We start from the raw sequence: 12,327 nt of genomic DNA on the forward strand, positions 1-12,327 counted from the left end.
TATTTTTTTTAACATCAATTGAATTGAAACGCATATGTTCCACTAATGCTCCAAAGCATGAACCCCTTTACAAAAATAATAATGTGTTTCACACCCCTGTGTTGACAGCTTTGCCTCTGAATCAAAATCATGTTCTCAACCACACCATTTAGAACGTCATTTGAAACATGTTAACTTTACACTAGTCCTCAGTAGTGGTGGCAACATTAATCTTCATTTACCTACAGAAAAATACAGCTTGAAGCTGCATGAAATATAATTGGCCTTATAGCTCCTTGTGCACCAAACTAAACGCTGAAGCACTGATATCAGCCTTCTCAGCTATACATTATACATAATACAAACTAAATACAATATAAACGTTCATCATCCCATATATTGAAAATGAGAAGGTATTTGGATTTCTTATCTGGAAAGCAAACTAGGGTGACAATACTCCCCTTTTTTTTAGCTCCCATACACCTAAGCATCCCTGTCCTAGGTGAAGGGTGATCCTGACATAAAAAACTGTTAAAAATAAAGAAAAAAAACTTAAACACAGCTAGGACTGGTAAACTGCAATATTACCGTACATTTTAGATTTTGCTTTTAGATAACACATTTGAAATCCTAGTACTAAACAGTACTTTACCTAAATCGTTATAGTAAGTATTGCTTCTCCTATAGTCAATATATAAAAGAAGTTCACTCCTGTATCCAGGCGCAAAAGAGAAAATGAAGATCGCTATAATTAAATACAATAGAAGCTGGAAGTGTCCCAGTGTCCCTCTGTGGTGCCGAATACAGACAGTGTAGAAGAAGAATGGGGTTCAGTAACACATACTAGATAAGGTGAAGTTTAATGACCATCACCACTAATAAATAACACAACACATACCACAAGATTAGTTTGAGTCTTTGCTCGAGCCGCTTTGTGCAGAGCCGTCATACCATCTTTGCTTCTAAAGTCTAGGTGAGCACCACTATTACGAAGAGCTTTTATTACTTCTACGGAGTTGTCCATCTGTGCCGCCAAAGAAAGCGGTGTTTCTGCGAGAGGAAGAAGAATTAAAAGATTAACACACCTGTTAAAACATTCCCTTTAACTATAAAACAGAATACTATATAGAAATGTGACTATATCCAGGACAGTTTTGAACAACATGTTTGTTTTTTTTCCACATTTAAAACAAGGTTTTATACAGTTTTTGTGCCTCTACTTGATATTGGGTTTTTTCAGACAGATCAATATACACACACATACCATGTGTGACACAAATAATAAGTAACGAAAGACTGCCAGAGCACTATAGGTTAGCTAATTAGACACAAATGCATGTTTTGAGTTCAAGCTCCAAAATTGATATATTCAGTACACTGTGTACAAATGTCTGGAAAAACCAATGAAATATAACAAATTCCAAATGTCAAAATATTTCCCATCGAATAATCTAATTATTGTTTGGTTAAAAACAGTAATAATATCCAATGCCAAGACAGAAAATACAGCAATGCTCGCCATGTTTTCTTACCACCACTTTCCGGGTCATGGTAATTTGGGTCCAGCCCCCGATCTAACATTTTGCAGATTTTTTCTACAGAACAGTGCTGAATGTAGTCCATGAATTTCCTTAAATTAGCCTGAAAATACAAGTGGTTGAATTAAGCTTAATTTGCACACAAAAATATTTTGGTCCAATTTTTTTTTTCATTTGTTGTTAGTGTTACTAGGAAAAAATGACGCTGTGGATACACCTTAATTGTACGATTTAAATGAACTAATTACAGAAACATGGGTAACAACATATTTAGTTTAGGTGTTTGGGTGTATGTTAGATACAATTTCATGCAATGTATACCAGTGGTTAGAAATAAAGCCAAGCATATTTTTTTTATTAATATAGTTTAGAGAGTTTTTCTATCTTAGGGAGTAAGTAATTGAGAGGTGGACAGGTTATTTGCCAGAGAAAGGCCTTATTTATACCCAAATAACACCATTTTTCTGTTTGCCAATAATGTCAATAAGCCGAAAAGAACACATTTTTGCCCAATCTCCACTTTTATGGTGATTGCCCCTTCCATTTTTAAAAGCTGTGATTGTCATGTAGCAATCATCCATTTGCCATATAATGTTTGCTATTTTAAAAGTGAAGAATGATTTAGGCTACTATGGATATTAGGTGTGTTTGTTTTAAGCATTTGATCTCCACATTTAAAATATATAGACAAGGGGTAATACAGTAAATATATGGACACATATTGACAGTTTCAATTAACATTTCAAAATAGTGGAAAATTCGAGGTCAGTGAATTAAGTTTGTAATCACAAATTTAGGGTAAATGAAAACCTCAATTCTGCATTTTTGGAGGCCTGAATGGAGAATATGGTAGTATTGGTAGGGGAATTTGTCAAGTAAGTCATTTGGCCTGATTTATTAAAGCTCTCCAAGGTTGGAGAGGATACACTTTCACCAGTGTAGCTGGGTGATCCAGCAAACCTGGAATGGATTCCTTCAAAGTCATTTGCTAGCAAATGTTTTGAAACCTGGACCCGATTAATTTCCGGGTTGCTGGATCACCCAGCTTCACCGATGAAAGTGTATCCTCTCAAACCTTAAAAAGCTTTATTAAATCAGGCCAACTGTAGAGCAAACAAGTCATCTGCCACAGCAATGACAGAGCCAGGAAAAATTAAAGTGCAAACACATCAGGTTAGAACATACACCTTTCAGGAAGTGTTGCACTGAAAGCAACCTGCAGCCCAAATTCAGAAAATAAAAGGAGCCACAGATATTCTACTGTGAGTAGATTTTCTCTTGTATGGGGAGGTGTGGGCTGGATGCCAACTGAATCCAGCTGGTGGCCACCGTTACAGGTGAAAAGGTAACAATTCCACTACTGACCACTTGTGAACTGAACCTTATTTTTTACTAAAGAACCGCACCGCTGAAGGTTTAATGGCCACAAACCACTGCCACAATTAGTTTGTATTATTCTGCTAGCAGGTTCTAGTTATTTAGGAAAAAGAAACAAATATTCTGACTGTTCACTACTGGCAACAAACCTGTTTGTTCTGGGTTTCTTTTCTCTATTTTTTTTAAATTTTAATAAAAATCAACCCTTGGTACTGGTTGCTATAGAGATACTTTTGCTTGTCACTTCTTCAGTATCTATACAATGGTATCAGTATTTGGGGAAGCAAAGGTGTAATGTGTATTGTCCATTGCTAATAAGGTGGTGGGTAAAGGAGATGTCAAGCCAAAAATAGAACAATAAAATTATTATAAAGCAATCATCTCTGCAGTACATGCAGATTTCTCTATGCTTTATCTCTTTATTCACACAGAAACTACAAAACAATTACAGCAATTGCTAGGAATATGGTGTGCTCCTACTCCATGACAATGACAACACAGCCCTAATAAAATGGTGCCAGCCCTCATTGTAGTACAAGGGTCATGCAAGTTAGATCTAAGAGATCATCAGATGGTACAGAGCCCAAAAAACACTTTTATTAGTTTGCATTTTTCCGACCATAGGTCTTTGTTTTTGAAACATCCAGCACACACACCAAAAACAATAAGAATGTTGTACAAAAGGTAACATTTTTTTCCGCCAGGTGACTTGATGAAGACATGTTAAAACAAAATGTAAAAAGCCTCACAGAACTATGTAGAAAGGACTGAACACCAGATTCACCTAACATTTGTAAGATTCATGCTATGCGCTAGTTTTTGACTGTTTTTTAATATGTATAATTTTTGAAAAGCAACAAATGTTATGAACCTGAGAATATCTAACCAAATATTTTTCAGCCTGAACTGTTCGGTAGTTTTTTTTTTTTTTTATATCAATGTTGCGCTTTCGCCTATGATTATATTTACTGCAGATCTGCCAAATATTTGCAGCAGATGCACCTAATAGCGTATTTCCCTTGACCATCAGCAAGCAATAAATGTGCAGCAAGCACAGGTGCCTAAATTACAACAAGTGCCTTTAGGAAAATACCACAGTTTTTAATTTAATTACTCAAGGCTTATGTAATGTTGTCACGCCAAAATAATTACCAGATAATCAAAATGTTTTCTTTAGTTAACAGACTAACACAGAATTGGGCTACCATCCAAAATGCCAGTAACTCCCCAAATAAATGTATAATTTTAACCACACATTTATGTTTCTGTATGACTCAATGAGAACACTCCGGAAAGGGGAATCTAAGTAAATAACATCTATAAACACATCGTGTCATTTTTATATCAAATGATATCAAAGGTAAATCAGAACAAAAAGTAAAAACTGTTCTCTGCAACAACACTTGTATGTTTAGATGAGCTTGTATTACAGCATTGCTGGATGACTACGCGTTACAGGAATTATACCTTACCAACAAACACAGAACACCCCTACAGCTATTAAAAGAGAGAGGAAGGCAGATATTGTGTCTGCTGTTTAATATAATAAAAACTATGAAAGTATGTTGGTAGTATTTGGTCTTTTAAAATCTATATATGGTTTCCCCTTGAAAAATGCAGTTTTGCTGCATAGAAAAAAATCTATTTTCTACGCAGTAAAATTATCCATTGTTTATTTAAAAATAAAAAAACTTCCCAACACGCATAAGGACATCTTCTCACCAAAGAGTGTTTATTTAAATAACACCTGCGGCATTTTTGTAACTGGAAGGTAAATATACAATGTTTTTGTGCCTTTTAATAAGGATATGTAAACTTTAACCTGTTTTTATTTGTTCCATTGAAAATGTTTTTTTACATCAGTTTTCTATGTGCAAAAATACCTATGGATCTTGCCATAAATCATCTAACTTCCTGTTTTTTTCTGCCTTTGCTAACTGTTTCCATTTAGAGTATTTTTGTTTCTAGCTCTGAGGACTAAAGAAGCCAATCCCACTATGGTATAGATAAGGGGAGCAATAGAAGAGTCTGTATTCCTGACCTGTTACAGACAAACATTAAGTGAAAATATAGTATTAAAAATAGTAAATAGTAGGAAAAATAAATACAGCCACCATGTCTAAGGACTTGGTAAACTGCAATATATAATATTTAATGTTTTGGTATTATAAATGCCTAAGAGCATCTGTGTTGTGTTTGAATGTACATTTCTAAATTTCCATACCACATATACACGTATGAAAAGGTCCTAAAGGGAATCTGCTAAGAAGAATAACTTGAAAAATATGTGTGAGAATCTGCAGACAGAAAATTTGCCATTCATAAACTATGTAAGATATTAGATGTTTGGCATTGGAAACATTTTACTTCACTGAGTGTATATGTAATGTCAAACTTTATTAGAAATAGCACAACTTTGTTAGCACATATTGCAGTATTCAGCCAACATTCTGTACATCAGTTTTGGACAAATTGCATTTCTATGCAAAGGCATGACATATGGTCACAGACCCCCACTCATCACCCTAAATCAGGGTAAATAAGGATAAGAGGAAACCTTAGTAGGAATAGGTGGTTTCCAAGCTCTCTTTGTTTCATTGAGCCTGGTTTATTAAAGCTCTCCAATGCTGCAGAGGATACACTTTCATCAGTGAAGCATATAGCAAATTACGTTGAAAAAATCCATTCCAGGTTTGCTGGATCGCCCAGCTTCACTGATGAAAGTGTATCCTCTCCAAGCCTAAAGAGCTTTGATAAAACAAGCCCAGTGTATCACTATCACTTGCAATCTTGAAAACTAACCCACCCCTCCAATCAAAAAAAAAAAAACATTGTAAAAGCAGGGGGCTTTAAAGCTTACATACATTTTCTGAACAGTCCATAATATAAATATCAATAATCTTGATTTCAGTAAACACTGTGCACAGAATGAGAGTAGAAAGCAATATACAGTATGTGCCAAAATGTTCAAAGCAAAGTAACATTTAATAATAATAAAAAAGTATATTCAACATACTTTTGTGTGTAGCTTGGCAATCTGTTTCTCATCAATACTGGATTGCTTGTACAGTCTCTTTTTATAACGAAACTGAAAAAGAAAAATGTAACCGTAAAGACATTAACTACATAAATCAAAAATGAACACTTTAACCATTTTTAATAATAGCTTACAGTATGCACAATACTAATGTAGACTTATATGTAAGTGTACTCTTGGATGTTTAAAGCAAATATTTATATGGGCAGCACAGTGGCTCAGGGGTTAGCACTCTGGCCTTTGCAGCGCTAGGTCCTAGGTTCGAATCCCAGCCAGGACACTATCTGCATGGAGTTTGCAGGTTCTCCCCGTGTCTGCGTGGGTTTCCTCCGGGTGCTCCGGTTTCCTCCCACATCCCAAAAACATGCAGTTAGGTTCATTGGCTTCCCCCTAAATTGACCTAGACTACATTAATGACATATGACTATAGTAGGGACATTAGATTGTGAGCTCCTTTGAGGGACAGTTAGTGACACAACTATGGACTCTGTACAGCGCTGCGTAATATGATGGCGCTATATAAATACTGTATAATAATAATAATAATATTTAAATTGATATTTTTATTTATTTTGTGCAGTGTGTTATTTTTTGATTGATCACTGTATATATGTAATATTTTATTGTGAAGATATACCCTGCAAAACTTTATGGTAACTGAATCATGTAATACAAAGACTCCTCATTTAACAACCAGGTTTGGTTCCAACAACTGTGTCATCAGGCAAATTGGTTGTTAAGTGATGAGCATAGAAAAAGCCAGTCTTCTGAGATGCAGGCGAGCAATGTATATCAGTGACAAGATCAATGACAGTCTGCAGACCAGGATTGAGAAGGATCGCTACACAGTAAGGAAGATGAAGCCAAGAAAAAGAAAGAGGGGACACTTCACTGCTGTACACTGTACAGTTCTTGTACAGTGTACTAGTCGTAAATGCAAGCAGTCACATAACAGGTAAGTCGTTAAATAAAGAATAACTGTACTCCACAGATCTAACTACTACTTGCTCACATTAACAATTCTGCAATTAATATTGGTGGTTTATAAGTGTATCGCACATACCTCCAAGGAAGGCACGCCTCTGCTCATTGGCTGAGGATATTCCCGTAGCAGCCGTTCCTCGTCAAGAAACTTTCCCTCTCTTCCATTACTGTAGGGTTGGTAAAGGCCATAATTGAGGACATCCTTAAGACTCTGGTTGAGAGTGCACAAGATCCTCTGCTTTGCCACCCACACAGTGGCATTAGGGTTAAACCGGATGCATTTCTACAATATACATGAAGAGAATTGATTAGAGTACAACTACCTTTTGGGCAATAACATACTAAATAAAACATACTATATAGACTACATGAGTGCCAGATTTGGAGTACAGAACACCTACCCATCCCTTTTGATCCCCATAACTTAGAAATATATGTTCTGTAGTTCACAGAGGTGAACTGAATAGGGCTGATAAAATTATCTGATATTATGAGTGTTCATGATGTTGTATACCCAATGGCAGAATTACCAGTATTTCATGCACTCATGTAACAGTAACTACAAAATGTTTCAATGGTATGTATTTAAAATAAATTAGAAAAAACAATATTTAACAAACACAAATAATAATGTTTGCATTTACATAAAACTTAAGGTACAGGAAACCAATAAACCTTTCTGTTTTGGCTCAGTTGCAATATTCAATAATTATCCTCATTTCTTGAATGAAATTGCTTTGTAAACTTCACTTCTAAAAATATAAAACACACAACCTGGCCATATGCGATTCTTCAATTATATTATTCAGTACTCCCAAAACAGTTTATTTTTTCACAGTTATCATGAATCAGTTAAGCCTTAGAGTACATGTAGCATGTATGTTCTTCAGATTCATGTAGTCCTGAGGCTATCTATCCACCGATACTAGTTTTACTGAATCAATAATGACATTGAAAATGATCAACACAATAAACAAGATTTCTCCAGAGTTTCTTTTCTAAAGCTTAACACAAATGTGTTACAAACATATCATATTTTTACATGTTCTAAAGTAAAACTAAAGGAGAAATTGAATGGATCAAATAAATTCTATGATTCTACCTATGCCTTATTATCTGATGAAAAATATTATTGGATACAGGTGTTAATGGGAAAGCACAACATCTTGAGAAGTTGTGAGAATTTACCAGGCTTTAGAACCGTCTGCCCTTGACAAGTTTATGACCTCTCAAACAAAGTGGTGGTGAGAGCATCAAAACCTGTAGTGAGGATGTTGGGGCTTGTAACAAATGTTCTCATTCTTAATTTCCTGAATGGGATTATCTCCTGTCCAAAATGCAAGCTATCGCTTTCCTACCTTACACAACTACCGTAGATCTGCTCTTCTATAAAGGAAATACTGGAAGCATTATATTCTATTTATTATATACATGAACAACCTGCACAGGTGTTTGTAACTATTGTTTACTAGTTGTGAAAAAGTAGCTACTTCTACACTACAGACCCCAACAATACACAACCTAAACTTGATACTTTTCCAACCAAGTCTGATTAATAAGCTAGATCCAAAAACCCATCCTTAAAAGCACTAATAATTTTATCAAAGCACATAGGTGCTTTCCCTATAAAAAAAATTATTTAGGTTTCACTGGTCTGGCAGTGGTTGTGATAACCTCAGGTATTATTAATATCTTTTGCATCCTTTTACCTCTCTCTCTTTGACTGAGATATTTGTTTAGTTTAGTGCAGTTCACGTTTTTATTAAATCGCTTGTCAATCCTATTTTGTTTATCATGAAGATGGTCAGCTCAGCAATTTGTCCTTTGTTTTCAACGAAGTTTTAATGAGTTTTTCTTTTTTAAAAAAAACTTCTGTGAAAGTTTAAATGGTTAAAAATTGGTTCCTAAAAAGTTCCCTTTTTGTGCTTTTATTGAATAAGTTGTCTTTAGGGATCTGGAATTTTTGTCATAAATAAGTCCATCATGCTGGAAAATATATGATATCTTTATATTTGTTTTTGAATTCATGTGATCCCATTTTTCATTTTGTATGACCTTACTGCTGAGCCTAATTTACACTAATTATTTCAGTTTCTGAACAAATGCTGGCACCTGGAGTTTAACTTCATACTGGTGACCTAGAAATAACAACTTTAAGAAAGAATGTATTAAGCTCTAAGCGTTCCCCTACAACACCTTAACATGCTAGGTTTTTTTTATATGCATACAATGAGGAATTAGAAATATTTAGTCCCCTAAACCCCTTGAAATAATTTTTTACCAAAATAAAGTTCCACACCTCAAGGACATGTTATGGTGAAATAATCCTGGGACCACTGTTGTGGGCTTTTTCTCTTCCACTTCAATAAAAACAGGTAGGTGAAAAATTAATTTTTGATCCAAAAAAAAAATAGCCTTTTACTTTTTAAGGTTTAAAAAGATTTATATATTGCCAAATAAGATGATTATTTTAGATCTGCAAAAGTTAACTTATTTACTTCAGTTAATTCCCATGTGAAAACAACTGAGACACTTTATTAAATATATACTCAGCATAACACTATTCCGCGAGGGGGAACATAGGGATACTGCTTTATGGGCATGTTGAAAGCCAGCTGTGAAAGTGACATCTCAACACTATTGTGTGAAAGTGACAGACCAACACAAGGGTAAAAAAAGCCTGCACTCAGAACTAGATTTTAAAAGCATGTTGCCTTAGATCATGCAAGAATGGGTTTTCTTATAATGTGTGTAATTTTAATTCATTTGAAAAGCCATTATTATTCTGCAGAATGACTGCAGTGAGTGCAATATGGCTGTGAAATTTATATCTTTTTTATGTGTATATAGTAATAGTTTGGGACTATGAGGAAGAAAGAAAATTGGTTGTGTATTAAATCCTGAAATTTTTCTTTTAAATATAGTGGGGAAAGGTTTCGTTAAACTATCCAGAATTGGTTTGGAGGTGCTTAAATATGTAGGCAGCTCTGACCATTCACTATGTCCTGGAAAAAGAAACTTCAAATAAAACTGAAATGCAACATAGGTCAACAAGCACATAAACAGATTATTAAAACAAAAGTTCTAAGGTAACCCCAGTGTGTTCCTGGGGAACAACGGACCTCCTGTTTTGTGAGGGCCACAAAGAAATTAATAAAAAAAAAACAAATATTGGTTAAAAGATAAAGGTTAACAGGTAGACAATAAGAGAGGTAAGTATTCCAATGGTATTGGGGTCAACTAACTAACTGGTCACTAAGGTGGTCTTGGTCTAACTAAGTGACAGTTTCACCCAACATCTTGCTTTGTCTACAGCACAGAAATTGAATGTTTCACTAACATCTATCAACAGAAAAACACAAACATCTTTTTTTAAGACACCAGTATTCTAAATAGAAGTTTTTTTAAGCTTGGTGGAAAGAAGATGTAGGCAGGTGGCAACCTTTGTAATGAAACCATACTTTTCAGTAACTACCCAAAAAAACAGCCAGGTGGTTACTGAAAATTGCCCAGTGGTGCGCCTGGCTAAAAGGGGCTGGGGAGAAATAAAATATTATTGTTCTGGGCAGAACACACAGCCAAGCCCCATCACACACCTTCCTGCTCTGACATGATCCACAAGTTTAATTTTTGGGAAACTACCTTTGAGTATCACACCCAAGTCATACCCAAAATTTAGCAGTGTCCAAGTGAAGTATTTCACATTCTAAATCAGTTTATTAGCTAGATTACTAGATTCATTACTAGACTGTAAACTCTTTGGGGCAGGGTCCTCTTCTCCTGTGTCACTGTCTGTATTTGTCTGTCATTTGCAACCCCTACTTAATGTACAGCGTTGCGTAATATGTTGGCGTAATAATATAAATATTTCGTAAAAATATAAATCCTGTTTGATAATAATAATAATTAGCAGAAAAACAAACATTGTACTTATCACATTCTAATTCTGTTGATTAGGCTATCTGATCAGTGCTGCAACTGCAATTATATGTTAAATTAAAAGAAAGATTCACAAGCATGTTATTTTGTAATCTCAACAGTGCATTACCTCTACTCCACACTTTATAAACTAATAAGTGTTATTAGAGTTTAGAAGTGGAAATCTGTCTAATCACATTCTGATTGTGTCCCATGGGCTAAACAATCCTGCCTTCTTTTTAATTTTTCTGTGCAGCTACAGTTAAACCAGCTGAAAACCAGCTGAAAAGTCTGTTAGTACACGGTCCAATATTAGGTTGGGAGTGGAGGAAATGAACTGCCTACTTCAATTTTTTCTGTTCAAGCTGAGGCTTAAATAAATAAATGTGCTTACTGATAGTCCAGCCACCCAGTAATGTATACCCACCTATCTATGTTTCCTCAACTCCTTGATACTTCCTCCTTGGGTTGGAGCAGAAAGTGTGGCAGATTGTTTGGGGAGGGTTAACAAAATAGGCAAAGTTACACTTTAAATATATAACATAGGTTAAAGCAAAACTGTACTTGTTGGTGGGTGGTTGCATCCTCAGAAGGTTCCATCTTCCCTGCGTCTCCCCCGACTTCATAGAGATCCACTTCAGTCACTGGACGGTAATCAGTGTTGCTACTCCCCGAACCTCCAGCAAAACATGATGTTCCTACACCTCCAATGGTGACCTCTGGAACCATAAATTATAACTGAAGCCCCCATGACCCCCTTTTTCTCCATACAAAGCCACCACCGTAACCCTTCATTGTTAATGTGACCACCATGGCTCCATCCATATCCATGCTGTCCTATCCATAGCAAATGTGAGTACTATGACACAAAACCTAAACACAAATGCTGTCACAATAGCACCTTTTCCCCTTTCCCCCATAATATGAATGGCCACCATGGAACCCTGAAAGTGACAGAGAGCAGTTGCATAACAAAAAGGAACACCCATTGCTAGTACTCTTAAATCCATCTTTGTATGGGGAGGAAAATCAAACCAGCTGCCAAGGAGCTTCAGCTGGAGAAAATGTAAGAAGCTCCCCTGATAGCTACACATATGACCACTGATATACATCATGCTTAGCGCTTTCAGAGTATTTGTTGAAAATAATATACATCCATTGTCACACAGGGTTTACAAGAGAAAATAAACATTTTCTCCTAAACTACTACTCACTGTTTGCTGTAGGTCTGGAATTACAATCCTGATGACCATGGTGTTGGTCTGAATATCCTCCAGCCTGCTGGTTGGACGCTCTGCAGTTGCCCTAATGGTGTCATAGATGGTCTCTTCCTTTGAACTGTCAGATTCGGACTCCATTGAATAGTCTGAGAAGCTCTGCGCCATCTCATCTTCACTGGAAGTAGGACTACGCGGCATGTTCTGAAGATTTCACCATAAAGACCTGAGGCGAGACAAAATATAATGATTAAAGCATGTACTATAACCAGTATAT

The 12,327-nt window shown here is 35.7% G+C and overlaps 1 protein-coding gene across 1 annotated transcript in view; it reads right to left on the minus strand.

Annotated features, from left to right (window-relative positions):
* The window catches only part of LOC140337757 (SH3 and multiple ankyrin repeat domains protein 2-like), a 155,614-nt gene that overhangs the window by 58,344 nt on the left and 84,943 nt on the right, over positions 1-12,327 (minus strand). Inside the window, exons 2-6 of the mRNA XM_072421556.1 lie at positions 12,048-12,276; positions 6,995-7,198; positions 5,911-5,982; positions 1,512-1,620; positions 878-1,029 (exon numbers count right to left, since the gene is read on the minus strand). Of these exons, the coding sequence (XP_072277657.1) occupies positions 878-1,029; positions 1,512-1,620; positions 5,911-5,982; positions 6,995-7,198; positions 12,048-12,251 (741 nt within the window). The 5' untranslated portion in view covers positions 12,252-12,276. The remainder of the gene's footprint in view (positions 1-877; positions 1,030-1,511; positions 1,621-5,910; positions 5,983-6,994; positions 7,199-12,047; positions 12,277-12,327) is intronic.

This window comes from Pyxicephalus adspersus, chromosome 9 (genome assembly GCF_032062135.1).
Source record: "Pyxicephalus adspersus chromosome 9, UCB_Pads_2.0, whole genome shotgun sequence".
Classification (NCBI taxonomy): domain Eukaryota; kingdom Metazoa; phylum Chordata; class Amphibia; order Anura; family Pyxicephalidae; genus Pyxicephalus; species Pyxicephalus adspersus.